This window comes from Papilio xuthus, unplaced genomic scaffold, assembly GCF_000836235.2.
Source record: "Papilio xuthus unplaced genomic scaffold, Pxut_1.1 DF827680.1, whole genome shotgun sequence".
Classification (NCBI taxonomy): domain Eukaryota; kingdom Metazoa; phylum Arthropoda; class Insecta; order Lepidoptera; family Papilionidae; genus Papilio; species Papilio xuthus.
The window spans coordinates 5,795,099-5,817,410 of record NW_013530969.1 but is presented as its reverse complement, the minus strand read 5'-3'; the positions used below and the strand labels follow the sequence as shown (position 1 = coordinate 5,817,410).

At 32.1% G+C, this 22,312-nt stretch overlaps 1 protein-coding gene across 3 annotated transcripts; it reads right to left on the bottom strand.

Moving 5' to 3' along the window:
• Window positions 1–145: 145 nt before the first annotated feature.
• Kyat (Kynurenine aminotransferase) lies at window positions 146–6,026 on the bottom strand. Of its 3 annotated transcripts, XM_013311792.1 has the most exons (10): window positions 5,911–6,026; window positions 5,678–5,836; window positions 5,010–5,163; window positions 4,345–4,471; window positions 3,786–3,895; window positions 2,221–2,464; window positions 1,685–1,851; window positions 1,134–1,320; window positions 551–714; window positions 199–275 (listed from the first exon to the last, which is right to left on the bottom strand). In XM_013311792.1, the coding sequence occupies exons 2-10, from the start codon at window positions 5,731–5,733 to the stop codon at window positions 216–218; spliced, it is 1,269 nt and encodes a 422-aa protein (XP_013167246.1). In that variant the 5' UTR covers window positions 5,734–5,836; window positions 5,911–6,026; the 3' UTR covers window positions 199–215.
• Between the last annotated feature and the right edge of the window lie 16,286 nt (window positions 6,027–22,312).

Here is a 22,312-nt window from a genome sequence, read left to right as displayed (position 1 = left end):
ATCCTGATGAAGGGCCCCCGATGGGCTCGAAACTAGTCGGTGGCGCCACCGGACGTATATACCTCAGTGTTTAGCCGTGTTTTTATATCATTTTAGTATAACGTCTCACGAAAGTTTGAATAAACAAAATATATATTTGAAAATGGTTATAGCTTTATACAAAATAATACAATTTATATATTCTTTGTGTTCCTTTGATTATTTTAGATCTGCAATTATTTTGATGCGTTCCATGTCTTTAGCAGTTTTTCTGTTAAGGCAAGATTTTCATCTTTCTGTAAATAAAAATTAAATTATTATTTCTTCTACATTTTAATTCTATCATAAAAAATTAAACAAGTAAAAAAAATCCATAAATTTGAAATTTTTTTTAAATTTTAAGTGCACTTTTAAAAAAAAAAATATTTTTAAAAATGGAATACAGACTACTGTAACGTATGCCACAAGTATAATACATGCCTCTATCTCTGTGGAAATATATAGATTAAAAAAAAACAATATTTTGCCTCTTTGCTTATAGTATTTCTCATAACAAAACATGCAATATTACCTTAATAAAGCAGAATCTTGCGAAATCTTCTCCCAGATTCTTGTGAGCTTCAGAATAGAAAGCGCTGGGCGGTATGGCCAACACGCCCGCTTCTTTAGCAAACTTCTTTGTGAACCGATAATCTTTGTATTTATCCTGTTCACTAGATAAATCTATTTTTTTACCTGAAACATATAAAGTAATGATTAAATTACTATGATAAAGAAATATTTATTATCACGTCATCAAAGAAGAGAATGAGAAGGGAAATGAACATGTCACCCTTCATATTGATTTCTTAGTCTAGATCTTTTTTTCCACTAAGCGAATTATTGTCGCTATATAATATATTGACAGTGGGCGACTAATCGCTTAGTGGAAAAAGAGTGCATTACTCATGGGTAACTTGACCAAAAATGACTTGCAGATCAGTGAACTGACTCACAGCTCAGCTCAATTTGGACTTGCAAGAGTTATAATTTGCGTTATGAGCTACAAGTTGTGTTATGTAACATCGCGAAGAGCTGTAAGCTTGAGTCGCGACTCAACGGTTCGATTCTGTGTGATCTGAACTTTTGAACCGATTCAGACATCTGTATGTTACCTAGGTTAGTCCAATCAGCAACAATGAAGTATCCACCATCAGGTATGGTGGGATTGAAGCCATTCTCCTTGAGGGTCCTGACGAGGAAGTCCCTCTTGGGCAGCAGCTCGCGAGCCAGAGAGTAGAAATAGCATTCCGGAGAGTTGATTCGGGATAACTCTATTTCAAAAGAACGAGCGACCGCTTCCTGATAACAATATTGTAAAAATTATACTAGATATTAAACTAAACATTTAACTAATAATCAATATAAATTTAATTAATTGTACAAATTAAATGCAACTACAATAATTTCTAACAGTAAAATGAGTCTTCAGAAACACAGTCTGTGACATGAAAAAAAAATATATATAAAACTTTGTCTGTCTGTCTGTAAGGCCGCGTTTGTTCCGGGTAATCTCCGGAACGGCAGGACCAATTTTGACGAGACTGGTGAGAAGGTAGCCGATATACGCGAGGATGTTATAGACTACATTTTGACTAGCTATATTAATGAGATGAAAGTGTTTTTATACAAGTGTTACAACAATGGAAACTCAGTAGCAACTCACCTGAGTTGGTGTAGGGCAGGTATATACACAGTTTTGATGAACAACTTGCAAGTTTCTCATGAGGTTAGCGGGGCAGTAGGCCCAGCCGATCTTCCAGCCAGTGACAGAGAATGTCTTGCCCGCAGAACCAATGGTGATTGTTCTATCCCACATGTCCGGCAGTGTTGCTATAAAGACAGTTTTTAATCTAGATTCACAAATTTAAATCTAGATAGACTGAACATTTTATTCTAAATTATCTAATCATATGGTCATCGGAATTCATCATTTGGGCTATTATTGTAGACTGAAGCAAAAATACAGCTGTTTCCTGAATCTACTTATTTATATGATAAAAGAACAAATTAGATAGATATATGTAACTATGTATAATATTAATATTGTAAATGCAAATATTTGGAAGATGTTTGTAAGAATTTTTTAGAACGGCTGAACGGAACTTGTTGAAAATTGACACAGATCTAAACATAGCCTGGATGAACGCATAGGCAAATTTTTTTTAATTATGTATAGCATTTTAAAAACAAAAAACTTACCAATTCGAATATGCTTATTAGGTTCATACACCATCCATTCATAAACCTCGTCAGATACACACAAAACATTGTGTTTCTTGCACAGATTTGCAATCAGTTCCAATTCCTCCTTTGTAAATACTTTGCCCAACGGATTATGTGGAGTATTCAGTATTAACATCTTAGTTTTATTCGTGAATAGGGAACTCAGTTCTTTTTCATCAAGTACCCAGTCCGCTGATGTCATATTTTCCTTGCCCGTCTTCTGTAAGCCATAATTTATAATTCATATCGGTATAACAATCGTTTAAATTAAATTGGTAGACAAAATGGAAAAATTCAGACCAAGTTTTGGCCCATAAATGGATGTAGTGCTAGATAAAAGCCTATGTTTGGATGTATGGATAGTTTTTTTTTATATCATAAGGTGGCAAACGAGCGAGCGGCCACCTGAAATCGCTGAAATAGCGAAGTGACCGTTGGATGTTCTAGCGAAGGTTGCATCCATCTATATAAATTTGGTTTAGATGTAGAACACAGTCCGGAAGAATACATAGGCTACCTCCCGGAAATATGTACGCAAAATATGTATGTAGAGGTATATGATATGTTTTATACAATTGTTGAAAACAAAAAAACCACAATAAATCCCATTCCCAAGGGCGTTTTTTAACGCGCGTTAAAAAACACGTTCAAATACAAAAAAAATGCATTTCCATGCTTATCTGTTACGGTTTTTAAAACGCGACGCTTTTTTATCGCGCACCGTTGCTTTTTGATCGCTGGGCCAACGGAACAAGAGTTATTTTAAAACGTTCATCGCTCGAGAGCCGCAGACGCAGTATTAACGCGGCGTCAAAAAAGCGTCCGTACACATGAGCATTAAGAAATAAAAGTTTTTATCGATAAGATAAAGCGACATTTTCATCTTTATGTTAAGTGTTGAGTTATTTTAATGTTTTAGATAAATATAATAAAACATTGAAATGTAAAGAGTTATATACAACTGTTATCAGCACTAACAATATTATGTAATCAAGAAACATAAGTCTTGAATATGTTCAAGATTATAACAATTGCTTGCGATATATTCATAAAAATATGTATAACTAACTTTTGCCTGCGATTCCATCTGTGCGGATTAAAAAATATATATATTTAGTAGCCAGTGTTCTTCTTGACTTTGTTCTATATGTAGGCTTTTTTGGAGATATCTTCTAACATTCAATCTTTCACATTTATAATACAGAGATCTTGTCTATTTTCTTTTTTATAATATAAATATTTTAAATTACCAATCTTACTAATATTATAAATGCGAATATTTAGATGGATGGATGTTGAAAGGTATCTCCGGTACAGATCAACTGATTTTCATAACATTTGGCACAGATGAACATAATCTGGATTCTATTTTTTTCAATTCTTCGCGGATGGAGTCGCAGGCGAGAGTTAGTACATTATAAAATGTAAAAGCATAAGATAATTTCCATACTAGTAGTGGATTTAATTAATAAATTTTGTTTCTATTGGAAACATATGTTTTTTTTTAGATGAGGCCTTCAAAAAATTAAAAAAAAACTTACCGGTTTAAGTGCAATGAATTTTGGTATTCCTCCCGCACATTTTATCATGAAGTCATAGCAATCAAAGAATGGTTCTATCACAATCACTTCATCACCGTCATCCACATGACCTGGAATAACATTAAAAGACTATTATAACTTAAAATCAACCTGTATTTTTACCCCAGATTTTGTCAAAATATTTGTAACATTTCACATTTGTAACCTATTAAATATATGTATGTTTTATATTACCAGACTTGTTTCATAATGTTTAAATAAACTGCTGGATACCTAACAAATAAATTAACTTGTACATAATACTTTCTGACAAAATAGCTTACTATTTTTTTTAAGATAACGGAGCAGACTAGCAGCGAGAACACAAAAGTGTTCATCAGTACGAAAAGTCCCAGATGCAATCGCGGATGTGTTGCCTGAATTTGAGATGATTTTACATCTCATTTAGAGATTAGAACAACTACTTTATTCGACTACTACCGTCCAAGTAGCTTAATCCAGACTAGGACATTATAAAACAAGCTCTTATTGTGTATTCAAAATTTAAATACTACTTTACCTAATATAGCTGAATAAAGGGCCTCATAAGCACCACTGGTTACAAGAATCTCATTAAATGGATCTAATTCCCTACCAATTAATGGTGAATACACTTTGGCTATGTTTTGAACCAATCTGGGATGTCCCTGAAAAATTATGAGTATAAAATAAATTAGGATGATAAATATAGGAGGAAGTTGAAAATTAAAACAATTTTAAATGTCCATTAACCTCAATAGTAATTTATAGTTTACCTAATTAAACTTTACTTAGCTGCTTATTATGTCTTATTTATATTTTTTACACATAAGAACAAAAATGTAATATTATGACAAAACCTCAAAAACAAAACTCATTGTAAATATTTTTATTTATAGCACCCTTAAATATTACTACTATTTTGATAATATTATATAAAAAATAAGTACATTTGCAATGACTGAAAAAGGCCATAAGCCCTTGTGTTATGGAAAATTGTAACATCTGTATACAGTTAATTGCAAATAACCGTAACATCCTGTGTACAGTTATTTATATAGATATTTATACAGACATAGTTATAGATGTATAAAAAAACATTTATTTGCAAATAACTGTATACAGGATGTTACAGTTATTTGCAAATAAATGTTTTTTTTATACATCTATCAGACTATTATATCTACTATATAAAGTTCTACTCACAAAACCTCTTGTGTATTGCATGAGTAGGGGATTGTCACTTGTGGCAATATCTGCCAAGGCTTTAGTGACATGTTTGGGCGCATGGTAATCCGGAAACCCTTGTCCAAGGTTCACTGCTGGCTTGTAATCTGCAGCAAGCTGAATATATTCCACCCTGTAGATTTATTATGTATATTAATAAATCTATTTAACACATTCACTGCTGACAATTTGCCTTAAGTTTCATTAACTAATATGTGAAATTTATAGTGTGTTTAAATGTGTTAATATTTTGTCATTTAGTTTCAAATAGATTCTATTTAACTCAATATTTTTTCCAGCTATTCCTCTTGAGCTAGAGATTTGTAAATTAGTTTTATTTATATGTACAAATAGTACTTTGTTACAAGATAAGAAATTGTGCCCTGGCCTTAATTGACCTTAGATTATAGGGTAGAGTATGGTAGAAGATAAAACTGATAGCCAACGGACATATAGTCATCCGGCTCATTCTCTTTGAAAAAGTAGAGATAAACATATGTTACTATTACGATTTATGTTTTTATAATTTTGCATAGTATGTTATGTAACTGTCACTATTTGGCTTTGTACATAAACATTGAGATAAAAATTAACTCAAGTACTGGTTATTTAAATAATAAAAGATATTACATTTACACTTTACTTACCAAACACTTTTTTCACCGGCTCCGTAGCGGGCTGGTAGACGAAATTTATCAGTCATAACTACTGCAGAAGTATTCAATTTATTTCTTAAAATAATATTTGTTATTGCCACAGTACTGTCGGTCTTGCTCTTAACAGCTGCGTTTAGTAAATGTCTTGACCTAAACATTATAAGGCGTTAAGAAAAACACGACGCTAGAGCAAAATGTAATACTTATCTGAATGTAAATATAACCTAATATGACAACATGACGCAGCAAATTTATTTATATTCGCATTTGTTAATCAAGTTTTTATTAAGTAGTATATTTCGTAGTATTACTAATTAGTATTTGAATATATTTGCAAAGCCGGTTATGACGTTTCACTGTAGATATTTGAATATTGTAAATGTCATTTTGACATGTTGATAATGGATTGTCAACAAAATGGCACATAAGAATTGACAGAACTTTGTAGATTTTGCCCATGTTTGTCTTAAATAACATTTTATTCAAATTATTGTAAATACATTTTGGATTAAGTATACTTATACTTAATTATAAATTTGATCTTTGTACCGCTTAATAGAGAAACTAACTTATTCTGAACACATTATTTACTTTTCTAAATACACCATAATTTATTATAAAAAATTGTTAAAAATAAAAAAAAAATCCCATTTTGCACGTTTAGTTTGTTCCTGAAATTTGGGAAAAATAAAAATTCTGGTAGCATTATCGCAACTTGACCAATTAATAGGATAGGAATGCCAATCACAAAAACTACACACTCATGCCTGTAACCCCGGAGGTGTAGGAAGACAGACATTTCGCCACATCCATATTGCAATCAAAGCAGGAGTTCATTTTTGAAAGGTTTTTTAACTGAAGTACTCTACTAGAGAAAAATATTGGACACGCCTAGCTGATAATCTTATAATGATCGCTCAAAAGGAGCTAACATTATGCTACACAATGTTACAGAAATAATTAGTTTAGTGCAATATAACAGTATAGTTAATTTACATTATTTTGCTGCAGTGTTTCTCTCAACTCCCCTTATTAATTTGGGTAAGTGCCAAAGGCTTGTACCAAACAGATATTGGGCGGCAATCGCTTTGTAAATTAATGTGTTTCGAACAAAAACATCTGAATAACAAAAATGTTGCGCGTTTGTCGGGAAATGGTCTTTGTAATAATACTAATGGCACATCTCATAATGATACGAATAGTACACTGAGGCGATAAATCATCAATAGGAATAAGATATTATATGAATAATTCAATATGCAATTATTATGTTCTATTCCAAAGCTGTTCAATCTGTATCTCTTCATGTTACGTTCACAACACATACGAGAGCTTACAATTACGAGGGAGATTGTTTTAGTCACCACACATCAGTGTAGGTCATAGATTAAGAATCTATGCTCCGTGGTGTAGATACTAGGTATTAAAACAACCTACAATATTTATTCTTCTACTAGCTGGCGACTCTGTCCGCGCCAAATTAAAAAATCTTAATTAGTGATCTGTGTGATTTTAAAATATATGTTTTATATTTATGATAAATTTCGGTGAGATCCGTTTAGCCGTAGTAACAAACAACAAACATCCATCTCCATCCATCTACCTAAACTTTCGCTTATATATTAGTAAGATGTATTGAGGGAGACGAAAGTATTTTTTAAAATATCTTCATGTTGGTATTCTTCAATAAATGTTGAGTTATTTATACATTGTGGAGGCGTTCAAGGAAGTTGAACAACATTTAATTTTCAAGTTAATATTATAAGGAGAAGCGAACTTCCTTGTCGTTTATTTACAAACAAGAGCGCTATTCCTGCTTATTGAGTTACGTTAAACATTTATAACGCTTTACTTTGGTCTCCAGGGAAAGATATTGTATTTCTGTGTTCGTGTTTTCGTTGTTTCGTAATAAAAACACAGGTTTTTGGGAATAATAGCGTTATTACGGCATATTAAACGACAAATTCTAACCGTGTTTGCCATGACATTTTGTATGTCTCTAATTTTTCCAAGAGAATATAAACATGTAAAAATATATTTATAAAACAGTTTTGACAATGGAAACCCACACTAAAAATGGGTAGGAACTTTTAAATTTAATAGTACTTTTTACGACAGATTAAAAAAGTTAATTTTAAAATTGAAAGAAACTTAGCTACAGGGATAAAAGACTTTCGTCTCGTCACGTATTTCATTTATTTTGTATATTTTTCAGACGTCCAGGACAATGGTCTGAATATTTTATACTTCATTTAAGAGAGTTACGTTGAAATGCAAGAAAGTTGCATTTACATTACTCGGTTACGAACACAGCTTGTGTATCTTTTTTAAAGTCATATTTTTTTTAATATCTTGAGAGAATGAAATCTTACTTGTATAATATTATAAATGCGAATGTTTAGATGGATGGATGGATGGATCGATGGATGGATGAATGTTTGTTTGAAGGTATCTCCGGAACCGCTCAACGGATCTTAATGAAATTTGGCACAGATGCAGAACATTGTCTGGAAGAACACATAGGCTAAATTTCTTTAATACCCTCTCATATTTTTTTAATATCGGGCGGACGGAGTCGCGGGCCACAGCTAATATGCTATATATTTTTATGAAAAGACCGCTAATGTCTTTGAAAATTAAACAGTACAATGGAAACACGATAACATTAATTACTAGTGATTAAGTATTTATAAGATAAATTGTCTCGTAATTTTGCGTGAGTCGGTACGCGCCTACGCTACATCCCCTTGGCATTTCCCATGGCTCTTAGTGTCAGCTATAATCAATACTATAGTTAGGACAATATTTACTCTTATTAGTCTATTCAGTGTCCGGTATAGAATCACGTATTCAGGATTAAGTGGGGGCGTATTGATACTGCAAACAGGATTAAATGTATCTGTTCTTGATATAGAAACAGATTTGTTGGATATGTTAAATATTTGGCTATGTCACTGTGAATTTTAAGCGTCAATAGCCTAATGGTTAAGGGTACGGAGTTCCGACCACGAGGTCGGGGGTTCGAATCCCACCATTCGACTATTGTCGTAAACTATGACCTAGCACAAGCCTGGAGTTTAGTTGGAATGGTTAAAGAAATATTAGTAAATTTACAAAAAACTTTGCTAATATTTTTAATAAAAAAAAATTGTTAACTTACGAGGATTTGTTTCAAGGGATGTTCAATTTTTATACGAGTTTTGTCAGCCAGGGTTGAGTTGTTCTTCATAATTCTTTTTGTGAGTTACGAAGAATAATATTATGCGATTAATTACAAGGTTTTCATTTCATAAAGGGCAAAGTATCGAGTTTGCTTACATAATAAGAATCTTATTATTACGCGATCTTTTCGAAAGTAATTTTCCGACCCTTGTCCGAACGAGAATGAAAATAATTTATGAAGATTTGCTGACATATATTAATAAAATTGCAGTGTCTGTATGTAATATCACTAAAATATTATAAAAATAATATTTCGTATACAAGAATCTGTGTAGGTAATAACGAAAATCCAATTATAAAAATTTCAGTTTGGAACGTTTGGGCCGATTTTGACAGGACATGGACAGGAAGGTAGCTGATGAACGCAGCTATGTTAATGGCAATTTTTTTTATTCAGCGCTGACGAAGTCACGGGCGATTGCTAGTGTTTTATATTTTTGTGCACTTTATCTGTTATGCTTGTGTACAGATAAGATCTTAAGAGAAGAATCTTGTTAGCTATAAGATTTGTTTACATTTTGAACATCTGAGCTTCCAATAAAAGTATTGTTACCTGTATTTTGTTATTACGTGATACAAATTTTGTATTTTGTTTTACGTAATAACAATGGTACGTTCGTTCGTATATTGGTACGAATGTATTGCACTGACAATGTCCGTTGCAGGGAATTACAGCTGGTGATACACCCAGATTATTATGAATAAAGATTACAAAATCTACAGAATAATCTGAGTAGGCATAATACACAAAAAGAGACTAAACTGTCGAAGAAAAAGGATGTTAAAACGCGCAGACGAAATCCCTTTAATCTTAATTAATTTGGTTAGAAACATCAGCGTCAGTCATTCCACCTTACGTAAATGTATAGGATAATTTCCTTCGTTTTTGTCTGAATGAGAAATTGAATGTTATTATTCTAATATTCTTTGTTATTCGTTGTTTTATTAATCACAGTGTATCTCGGTCCTTACTTTGTAATACGCAGCACTGTCCGCGACGTTCAATAAAACGATTACATAATTCACAATGACAATGCAATACCAACATTAATTATCTACATTCGACAAATTGTTATGTTGGTCTGTATTTATCGTATTTATTAGGGATACCAATTTAACACAAAGAAAGAACTTAAGTGTCACAAAAGGTGGAACTGAGAGTTTACCGTGTAAAATTATTTGACGCACTAATTTAAAAGTTAAGTAAAGGTGGGAGTCACAGTCGAAGAATACTTTTTTAAATAAACATAGTCTTCTTTAACTCTTATATTTCTTTGATCGTAAACAACAACTTTTTCAAAAACACCGCTCTTACATTTTCCTCACGATTACTCGAATGTCAAAAAAGATGGCCGTCATTCAAACGAGCAATTACAATACTTTTAATTTAGGATAACGAAGTACTGTCATATTATAAACATGATAAGTTGAATACTTCTATTTTATATTTGAGAATCAAATATTTAAATAATCTGTTGGATCGTATTTCAAATGATTAATGTTGTTATTTTAAATAAACAAAACTGTCATTGACTTATGGCATAGACTAAATAACGTTTTAGGTTATGGATTTACAGAATATATAAAATGGCTAACACAAATTAGATATTATTCCTACTTATATTCTTTGGTGTTGTTATAAAAACTTATAGTAATTATTTTTCCATTCTGCCCTAATAGATGCGAACAAAGGAGCAAATCATGGCTTATGTCTACTTTTCATTTACACGGAGCGGCTTAAGAGGGCATTACTTCCCAGTTTTATTTCCCAGGAGAGAGCTGCGCGCTATATGTAATCCTAAATTACGTCCCAGGGAATTTCTTATTAAATTTCTTTAAGATGTTTTGGCAAAGCATTCGAAATGAGAGAAAACAATTTGAGAAAAGACTATACTTGATGTTAATTCTTGATTCAAAATTGTTTTAAAATGGCGTTGAAATTATCAATCAAAATATTAAATTACTTGTAAGAATAATGTTTTATATTTTTAAACTTTATTAATTAGAATTTTTCGGCGTGATTTTTTTGCTTTCGTTACAAAGTGCAGTGTCACAATGAATAGTAAGGGGACATACACGTCGACATTTTGTAAGGCTAGTGTTACGTCAATACACTGGCACATTATCGGATTTTCTAACAATATGTGTTTGAATATATTTTGTAAAGTAAGGATCAAATATGTCATATTTATTTTATCAAAACATCAATATTTTGTATTAATAAACTTCTCACTGTGAGATTTGGAAACGAAGTGAAAGCAAATTTTATACTTTTTTTATTGTGTCAACATTGAAGTAATATAAAATATCCTAAGTATGTAAATTCAGTTTCGAACTTTCTATAAAGTTTGTTATTTTATTACGGAGTTATCTATTCTTTTTATTTCAATCGAATAAAAGTTATTTGAGACTACAAATGAAAAAGTACTTTTGGCAATATTAACCTCAAAAAAATTGAACTTGATTTAATGAACCTTTATACCCGCGACAAGTTAACAATTACAAATTACTTATAAATAAACATAGAATAATATAGAAAATATAAAAATACGACTTAGTGTCCTTCAAGAAGCGAACATAAAATTTCCTTAAAAGTCGGCAACGCATCTGTAGTTCCTCTGGTGTTGTGGATGTCCATGGGTGTCGTTGACGTCCTCAGTGTTGTCGCCGGTCGTTTAACCCCTTCTCTTATAAACAAAATGTATGAAAATTTACTTAAAAGTTTAGTAGACGCTCTAATTTATTACACAGTTTGTACATAGTACATTAAAGTTCGATACATCTATTAATACATGCTAAAATATGTAATTATAAACTTATTAGAATAACCTCAACAAAAGTTTAAAATAATGAATAAAGCTTAAACAATTTATACCTTATACTTATTATTTGTTTTAAACTTTGATATTAAATGCGATAGTAATTTTATTGAAAGTTATCTTTGACATATTTGAGGTTATAATATAAAATTCAATTGGTTTTTGTTTTAATGCTTAGATTATTAAATTACGTTCTTTCGATAATTATTTTAAACATTCGCGTCATTTTCTATCAAATAATTCTATGTGTACAATGTACAAATTAAATTTAAATATTTGCATAATGGAAATTAATAATTCATTATTAATTTGTCGGAAGAGATTCTGTTGACGGTACCAAGTATATGCTTTGTCACGATTTCGTTTAATATTCTTCACATTGTATATTGACTAAAATAATGAGATTAAATGTGAATAGCTACAAAGGTAAAGGAAGACCAAAAGTATGGATGGATTGTGTGAAAGACATGCGTAAGAAGAGGGGTTGATTCAGATAAGACGGCTGATAGAGATGTATGGAGGATTACATGCTGTGCCGACCCTCTGTAGGCACATTCATGATGATGCATATTGATTGAAAAAACTTTTTTCTTTTAATTTTGTGTTTGTACTTCTTTAATGTGAATTTAACACTGCCATAAAACTGATACATGACTCATTAAAAAAAAAAAATGTTTTTGTATGTGTTTTGGTAGTGGAAATCCTAGTTACAATAAATAGTTATAAATATTTAGTAGTTTACAGTAGATTCAATTAGCATTTGACATAACAAATCTAGGACTGAAATTGGACTAACTTCGCCGAAAATCTGACGCGAGGAATCTTTACGTTGAGTCGAATGATGTAATCAATTTTTAGGAAAAGGTTTGTCATATCAAAGATTATAAATATTTGCTGATAACGAACAAAAAAAAATAGACGCTCATACACGGACAACGTATGCGGCAATCAATACTGACTGCTTCAAGCTGTGCGCGTATTACCGGCTGCATTTTTTTAGCGATTACAAATTACGGTCCATGTATGGCCAAAGTTAACTGCTAATTGCACAACGCCGAACGCTAGCAATTGTCGATGTTGACTGTTTGAATTACTCCGTGTACAGCAGCCCTACGAAAATAAATAGGCAGGGGGTTATTGTGAACTTATTGGCAAAGTCTTACCCAATAAATGTATATTGCGGTTACAAATTTTCCGTCACAAAACAATCCTATAACAGTGTTTTATACGCTATTCTGGAAAAAACCTACGAAAGCAAAATGTTTTACAATCTCCTTAAGTTAGCTTCTTTAAGGTCGTTGGCCTTAAACACCTTTTATCTGGAGCCAATGAAGAGTATATGAGAAACGTGACTCGAATCTCTATGCACCTGATACCCGTATTTTAAAGAATAGAGGGTTAAATAAACTTTCAAGATTTTTGAGATTCTTTAGTATTATACATAGGAAGAACAGGTAAGCTACTAATGATTCTTTTTATTAAGCTCGGACATAATCGCGTGCAACAGCTAGTCAAACAATAAAACTTAGTCCTAAGTAATGTACGTAGTTTTGTTGTTTTCAAATTAAAAACTTAACTTGTTTTCTGTGTTCTTAAAGCATACTTAAATGATTTATTTCAACTTGATGTATTAATTAAAATACTTAAGAAGTGAGTTACGTTTAAAATGACATACGCACAGAGTAGAAAAATAGAAGTGTAATTAAATAAAAACAAGTATATACTTTTTAATATATTTTTATGTTATATATTTGACGGCGGAGGTGGGTTGCTGCTTGCAGAGGGGTTCATGGTGCACTTTTAAATCTTCAAATTACAATTATAATAACGTAGGTAACGCGCGATGGTTCAATGTCCGTTCCAGTCGGCAGCCACAGGAGAAGTGTTCTACTGCCGTGCCTCGGCTGGTAAGGTGTTGACCCATCGAACGCCGACAGACGGCGCTGGCGTCACTTTCCGTAGTAAACTCAACTGCCGCAGTGGCGCTAGTGTTGCGTTGATTACGACATATCTAGTCATAAAAAGTTACTTTTATTTAAACCATACCCCGCAAAACTGCATACGCAGTTTTTTTTTATAAGATCAGGGGGCAAAAGAGCAGCGGGAACAAGGTGTTCATTGTCGACTGTTAATTTGAGTGCATGTGTTTTTTTTATATCATAAGGTGGCAAACGAGCGAGCGGCCACCTGAAATCGCTGAAATAGCGAAGTGACCGTTACCCATAGACATACGCAATTGCATATGCATTGTCTACCTTTAATCGACGGAGGAGAGGATGCCTAGAAAGAAAATATTTTCCCTTTCCATTCATCCTCTCATCCGGAAAGTCCACTTCCACTTCCCATCCTTTCCTTATAAGAAGAATGGGAAGGGAAAGAGGACTAAATTAGGCCTCCGGAACGCACACTCTTCAGACTGTACGCGGAATTGCTTCTACTTGACGTCTGTCTTCTGTGTGGTCGTGGTATTTCACCGGGCGAGCCGGGCCAATTCGTGCGAAGATGTTAAAGCGGGCTCTACCGCTGTTTCGCTTTATATAAACATAGCTTACAAATTATTATTACAATATACATTGTAATTGACCTATTATTTACTAAATACGATATCTATCTTTCCTTAAATAACGATACCTTTCTTAATTGAAACAACCTGTAATCCACTTGATAAAACAGATATAATAACATTTTGTAGGCAATTTACGTAATTGGTTTTATTTGGGTTAATGATCGCTATTAATTTACCTTTTTTAATTTAATCCTATCAGTATTTTGTTTGTTTTCATTCATTAGAGCTGGCCAGTAACTTCGTTAGCGCAGAATTAAATAGCTTAGAATATTCTCAAGTGCATAAGCTACCTTCCCGCCAAAATCGGTCCAGCTGTTCCGAAACATGGCAGATTTGCGCTCAGTTAGTTAAAAATTTAAAAATAAATGTTTTACCGTTGTCAGCACTGCAAACTCATGTGTACCAAATATGTTTTTTTTATTTTCTTTATTATTATACGTATAGAAACTCCAATTTAATTATATATACAAACACAAGAAATTCTATTTACATTTAAATATTCAAAGATTCATTTCAAAAGTACTTAAACAGTTAAGATACATTAACCAGACGAATAAACATCCAACTGCGTTTATAGTTTTCACTGCTGAAAAACATGTACAAAAACAATTTTTGTCCCCTTCATTGATTTGCATGCGTCGGCAGTGGAAACTCACTCTTGTTATTCCAGCAAAAAGAAGAAGCGAGCATACCATTTCCTTAAAGGCCGGCAACGCATCTGCAGTTCCTCAGTTGTTGCAGATGTCCATGGGTGTCGTTGATCACCTCGGTGTTACCGCCGCTCGTTTGCCCCCTTCTCTTATTAACGAAAAGAAAACTCGCGTCCTAAAACTCTCTATGCTTTTTGAAATTCTATGGTCGTATTTAAGAATTTTTCCGTAAGGACTTATTTTGTTTGTCACGGAAAAAAACCAAGAAGAGATAAAAATAAATTAGAGCGACTTAAGTTGAGGCGACTCAACGTTTCCTTAATAAATGCAAAACTTTCCTTCATTTAATGGTCTGTATTAAGCAATGGCGAGTTTGTTTCTGTTTGTTCTTAATATCGACTCAATGAAACTAGGACGAGGGTTTCATAGAAATTGTACAATGGGTTTTGTATTTATTGTTCGTTCATTCGCCGATCTGATGAATACCAATTATATTTGTATTCAATACGTTTTTTTACAGATGTTTCGATAATGGAAACATAAGCTTACATTGGATATATAATTAAAAATATGATATTGAAACTGAATTCTCTTTATTTTCCTTTTAAAGATGTTTGTTCGAAAACGTGATAAACAACCAGCCTTATCTGGCTGTCGCCCACGACTCCCTACACGTGGAATTAAAAAAAAACAATAAATGAGATAAAAACTACTCTATCACCCAAATTAGACTAAACTACAGATGTTTATATAATTTGATAACAATTGATTCATTAGTTTCGGCATTTACAACAAGCATACATCGTACATAAATTTTTTTTATATATTTATAAAATACAAATTGCGCCCCGCAACTCCATCCGCGCGTAGTTAAAAAAACTTAACGAGTAGCCTATGTGTTTTTCCGCACTATGTTCTACGTGTATGGCAAATTGCATCGTCATCTGTTCAGCAGTTCTAGAGATACCTTAAAACAAACATCCATCCATCCATCGAAACATTCGTATTTATAATAATAGTAAGATAGATGGCGGTAAATATATTATGAAAATCAATCTAAATATCCTAGTATAATAATAAAACAATAAGTCAGCTGATTCTGTTGGGAAATGTACCGAAAACTTAATCCTATTCCATTAATCTTCCAGACTTCCAAATTACTTCCTATCAAAGGGGAAAGTTGGGAATAGGTATAATCTAAGTTGTCTGGGGATACTTGATATACAAGTGGATGAAAAACAATAAGCTTCTGTACTAGTTAATGAAGAGTAAAATCATCCTGTATACAATACTTTTATGCTCTTACGTACCTTTAACTTCGATTTTTGTAAGAATACCTTCATAATTTCGTAAATAAGTTCCTGTAAAGAATTTTAGCAGAACAGCCTTTGTATTTGATCTCAAGTAAGGCTTTCTTTGATGAAAGTTATAATTGAATTTAAGTTTTTTTTTGTAATTGCGCTCACGTTGAAGGCGGGTAAAAGAAAATTTTCATCTAAGCTGTCTTAAATTAAAATTAATAATGGCTAATGGTTAAGGGTACGGATTTCCAATCACGAGGTTGAAGGTTCGAATCCCGCCATTCGACTATTGTCGTAAACCATATCTTAGCACAAGTCTAAGCTTAGTTGGAATGGTAAAACAAATATTAGTAAATTTACAAAAAAATCTGATATTTTATTTAAAAAAATATTTTTAAAACAATTTATCTTCGAGGTTCGTCCGACAAATTTTATGACAGGTAAGCATTTCTTATAGTTTTTCGTTTTTTCTCTAGTTTAAGTCTTACTCTAATTTATCATCCATATTGTGTTTTTTTTCATAAGGTGGCAAAGGATCAAATGGAGAAGCAAATGACGGAGGAGAGGCCACACTGAAAGAGGATATTTCCCCGTCTATATGTCCCCCTATTTTGCCAAATCCGCTTCCTTTCGTTTTACAAAGGGTGGGAAGAGAAGGATGACGATAACTAAGCCTCAGGCACGCACATTATCAGAGGTAAAGTTTCCACTTAAAGCCTGTCTTCTTTATGGTGGTATTTCTCCAGTTGATTCTTAGGGTCATGTTTTAATTAAAAAAATATAATTTTGTTTATGTATTTTTAGACATTATTAGTTAGAATCCTTTGGCGCGAATGGTACGCTTTCGTTACCAAGTCTAGTGTTAGAATGATAAGTGAGGGGACATAAACGTCGACATTTTAGTAAGGCTAGTGTTGCGCCAGTACACCGGCACAGTGTCGGATTCTTTCTAACAGTATTTAATATTTTATCAGTATATAGTTTATTTTAAATTTATAAACAATTAATTTCCCTGTTAAGTATCTGTAAACAAAAAGTTAACTGTGCTGTAAAATTTCTTAATCTCCCCCAGCTCTTAAGTAAGTTGGCAACTTGCATATTCAAAGAATTTTCTAACATCAGCGCTTAATTACAGTAAATTAAACTCGATTCTTACATCTGTTTTATAGGGAAAGTTTTTTATTATCTTTCGTGTTTGACTATATATTACTTTGTTTCAGGAATTAATGATGAAATTAATAATTAAATACAATTATGTTCTGTGTAAAGATCGAATATATATAAACTAATTTTATTAAAATCTTATTAGTGCATTGACTTTCAAATTGCCAAAATAGTTTTATCTTAAATATGCAATGTCACGTTTTAACAAACAAATTTTACGTGTTCCCTCATTGATGTCAGTTCTTTATATCATGTAAATATGTCGAAGTATTGCTAAAGGGTCGCAAATTTTACACAAATAATAATTTGCATATCATATTTCACTAGGCGCTGCCGCCATGTTGTGGATACTTTTTATTTCATTGTTGGAAACTTTTTGTACCAAATATTCGTAACATTTATTTAGTTTTTAGAGCGTTTATTAAAATTTTTACTGTGTCAATGTATTCTGGCAGTGGATATTAGGTTACATTTTTTTCTGCTAAATTGAACAAGCGTGAAAGCTATTTTGCATTTCCGACAATTTGTACGTTATTTACGATGATAGTTGGAGTTATTAATAATATTAATAATTTCACGCGTATTTAAATAAATAAGTCAACTTTTAGAGTCGCCAAGTCTTGATTCTTTGTGATTAAGAACCTAATAAAAATTTAATCCCGAAGGCAAACAGTGTAAAAATAGAACGCCAGTAACCGTATTATTTCCTTAAAAGGCACATGTGTTCAATTACACCATTCATCTTTATTATCTCTCACAATGAACAAAGACTTGAATAATTAAGTTCTACGTACTTGAACGAACCATAGTCGAGGACATTTAATTCCTACCCATTTCGGTAAAATATCATTTGAAACTACAATGTAATTAGGTCGAAAATATGTCATAGTAATATAAAATCGCGCTGAATTATGGCTCTTATGTCGACAGTATGCTGTTTGAAATTCGATCTTAAGTAGGAAGGAAATTCCTAGACAGATTAGTACATAGTCTAGACAAATTTAAGAACTGTTATTATAATAATTAGGTTAATAAGTTCTTTTAACTTTATTTGTTTTGTTAATCTTATTATCTTATCTTACTAATATTATAAATTACAATATTTGGATGGAAGTTTAGATTAAACAGGAAATATTTTTAAAAAATGAAACTATTTTGGTGTTTCTGGTTGGTGTTTACCGATCAATCGGCTTAATAGGATTTTTCCCATTGGTGGGATTAAATCTATGGCATTAATCGGACCAATGACAATGTTTCTTTTATTCTATGTACTCAATAGGACAAATGGAACTTTGAATCGATAGGCCAATCGGTCAAATAGGAAATACCCCATTTAATCTTTGACTCTTCAAACGTATTAGTTCGATATAAGTCAGATCACGTTTGTAATACTCGCTTCATTGCATCGTATTTGAAATCTGAGTTGCCAATTATGCGATGTTTGATGCAGCACGTTTCGAATTTATGTATATCAAAGCTCGATTTAAAACCGCAATGGTATATGTTTTATATATGTTTTTTTGGTTTATCTTAGATACTTATAAATGGGATAGTTTAGTTGAATGTTTGTTAAAGGTATCTCTAGAACGGTTGTATAAATCAATTCGGAAGAGCACATAGGCTACTAATTAAGTTTTTTATTGAATTCTGCGCTTATGGAGTCGCGTTCAAAGTTTTATCTAAAAATGGTATACCTTTAATTCACTCAAATGTTTGAGTTTGGTTGGTTGTTTCATAAAATTTGTATACAAATTGTTTATTATTTCATTGCTCAGTCAAAATATTAATAAAATTAATATAAATCACGGTCGTTTAATTAGTTAATCCATTTATAAACCATCTAAGATTAAAAAGGTAAAGGGAAATTCTTAGAGGAACAGGAAAGGAATTAAATCGACTTTATCGCGTTTAATTTAACTTTTTAATTACAGAAAGTCAGACTGGTTTATAACCATTATAACTGAGCTTAGTAATGAGTTAGAGGGTGTTCAAATACGTAAGGTTTAATAACTGTAAATGTTAATTAAAATAGTACCTATAATATCTCATACTACCTTTTTATTTTATTTTTTTAAGAGGGCGAATGCGTTACGCATACCGGGTCCCTCGGGGAAGGATACTCTAGTTATGTGGGACTCTGCATATCCCTTTTCCTACAGGGAAAGGGACATGGACCCTACCCACTAAACACCGTCTGGTACCCTCGACTCACTGTTTACCAGGGTGTGGGCACATATGAATTTTCGTCGCTTATTTTCTTCACTTCGCTTTGAATTTACTGGACCTAGAATATTTAAAAAAATCGCAGTAAATTAAATAATATTACGAAAATGGAAGCATAACTTTAAAATAGAATTAACTAATTGTAAGAAAAATATTAAATTGCGTTTTACAAATTTAAATTATTTGCTTTTTCATTTAAGTATATACGAGATTATATCTAGTTTTAGACATTATTAATTAGAATCCTTTAACGCGAATGACGTGCTTTCGTTACAAAGTCCAGTGTCAGAATGAATAGTGAGGGGATACAAACGTCGACATTTTAGTAAGGCTAGTGTTGGGTCAATACACTGCTACATTTTCGTATTTTCTTCTTAACACTAGTTAACATATACTTAATTTTGTTTTATTTTTTAATAAATGTAATAATTTAAATAAATCAATTAGAAGTCTTTTGTTTATTAATTTTACAATTGTAACTGTAATCAGTTAAAATGTTATTTTCAAATAAATTTAAAATAGAAAACATTTCAAAGCAACAATAGTCTTCTCTCGTGGAACAGTTCAATCAAAATTTCAAAGACAAATTCAAACAAAGGAAAGCAATTTTAAATCTCTCGGTGTTGGATAAAAGTTGATTGATGATTTTCACTCGCGCCCTGATGACTGCCCGATATAACTTTATTTTGATATATTGTATTATGCATTGCATTTCAAATGTCAAATATCGTTAACACATAATCTTACTATTATTATAAATGAGAATATCTGGATGGATGTTTACATAAAGGTATCTTGAGAACGACCGAACGAATCTCGCTGAAATTTGACATATGTAGGGCATAGTTTGGAAGAAAACATAGGCAACTGATAATATTTTTTTAATTCCGCGCGGACGGAGTCGAGGGCGACAGCTAAGTTTTAAATAAAAATTATTTTAGCATGAATCTCTACTGTCGAAGAAGCCATATATTGTTATCCCTTTTCTGCCTCTTTAAATAAACAGAGATAACGATATGTTTTAAATGCACGAATTGTTGGACTAATGAAAGACATGGAGCATCAATCCAAAGAAGGATAGCGAAGGTGTTCGGTTTAACATCAAAACAATTATTTAGATATTTGCAAGTTATTATTTAAATCAAAATACATTTTGAGAACACAACCCTCGATATACGGACAGCTATAAAAACCTAATAGCTTAACTATCGGACAATGAAAGCGGAACAGAACTTAGTTAATAACTTCGATATTATCTTTATAGATTAATCGCGGTAATGCGATAAAGAGATTGCTTTTACAAGCATAAGGCATATTACGATAAGGGCTTATTGTACAGAGAATGTGTGGAATTCATATACTTGATTCTTTAGCATTAAAAATGTAGTTTTAGATATTATTGAAGATCTGTTAAAAACAAAAGAGGGTTGCAGAAAAGTTTCGTACGGACTTTCATACTTTCATTGTACTAACTTATTTTTTTTTTATTATATATCATAAGGTGGCAAACGAGCGAGCGGCCACCTGAAATCACTGAAATATCGAAGTGATCGTTGCCCATAGACATAGGCAATTGCATATGCGTTGCCTACCTTAAATCGACGGAGGAGAAAATGCACAGAAAGAAAATATCCTCCCTTTCCATGCATCCTCTCATCCGGAAAGTTCACTTCCATTTCCCATCTTTTCCTTATAAGAAAAAGGGTGGGAGGACTAAATTAGGCCTCCGGGATGCACACTCATCAGACTGTACGCGGAATTGCTTCCACTTGACGCCTGTCTTCTGTGTGGTCGTGGTATTTCACCGGACGAGCCGGGCCGATTCGTGCGAAGTGTTAAAGCGGGCTCTACCACTGTTAAAATTGTAAATTTACTACATATAAAAATAGTTTTAATTTGTCTTAGTTGCCTTAAAAACTTTAAGTCTTACCGTGGGTTTCTAAAACTAAAATCTCTAAAAAAACATATTGTCATCTCCTTCATTATCTTTGACAGAGAGATAACAATATGTTTATTACGGGGATTTTGGGTTTAGAAACCCACGGTTAGACGTAATATACCATTTAGTATGTGTAAGTTATGTTTAGTACTTTTAAAGTAATAGTAAAACATTACCAAATAAAGTGAATATCACGCCGTAAGCTTTCAAAGTAAATTCATTCAAGAATAAATGTTGAAAAGTTTGATATGAAACCTCGATATTGAGAAAGTTTTACCCTTGAACTTTCATTTCTTTTGTAACAAAAGATACTGGTTGTTGGAAATTATTTAGAAAAAAAAATATGAATTTAAAGAATCGCATATCAGATTGTAAGCTTGTAAAATTCGTTTTATAAGTAAACTTAAAATGTAAATAGCGTGACATTGTTATATTATGATGACATGGTGGTAATCTAATGATAGCATTGAAAGGTCGTAATAGGAACTTTTCAATAAAACCACACAAACTAATCGAGTTTGGGCTTTGTTTAAAATTTTTGATGCTATTGACTAAAAAGAATAAAAGCTTGTTTAAATTATATGTCTTCCTAAGCGAAGCTTATGAATATATTTCCCTCAAACACCTACACGACTTAGATAGAAACTAGCGGATGCCCCCGACTTTATCTGCACGGTATTAAAAAAAAATATACAATTAGTCTATGTGTACTTTCCAAGTTTTCTGCTATATATGGAGATAC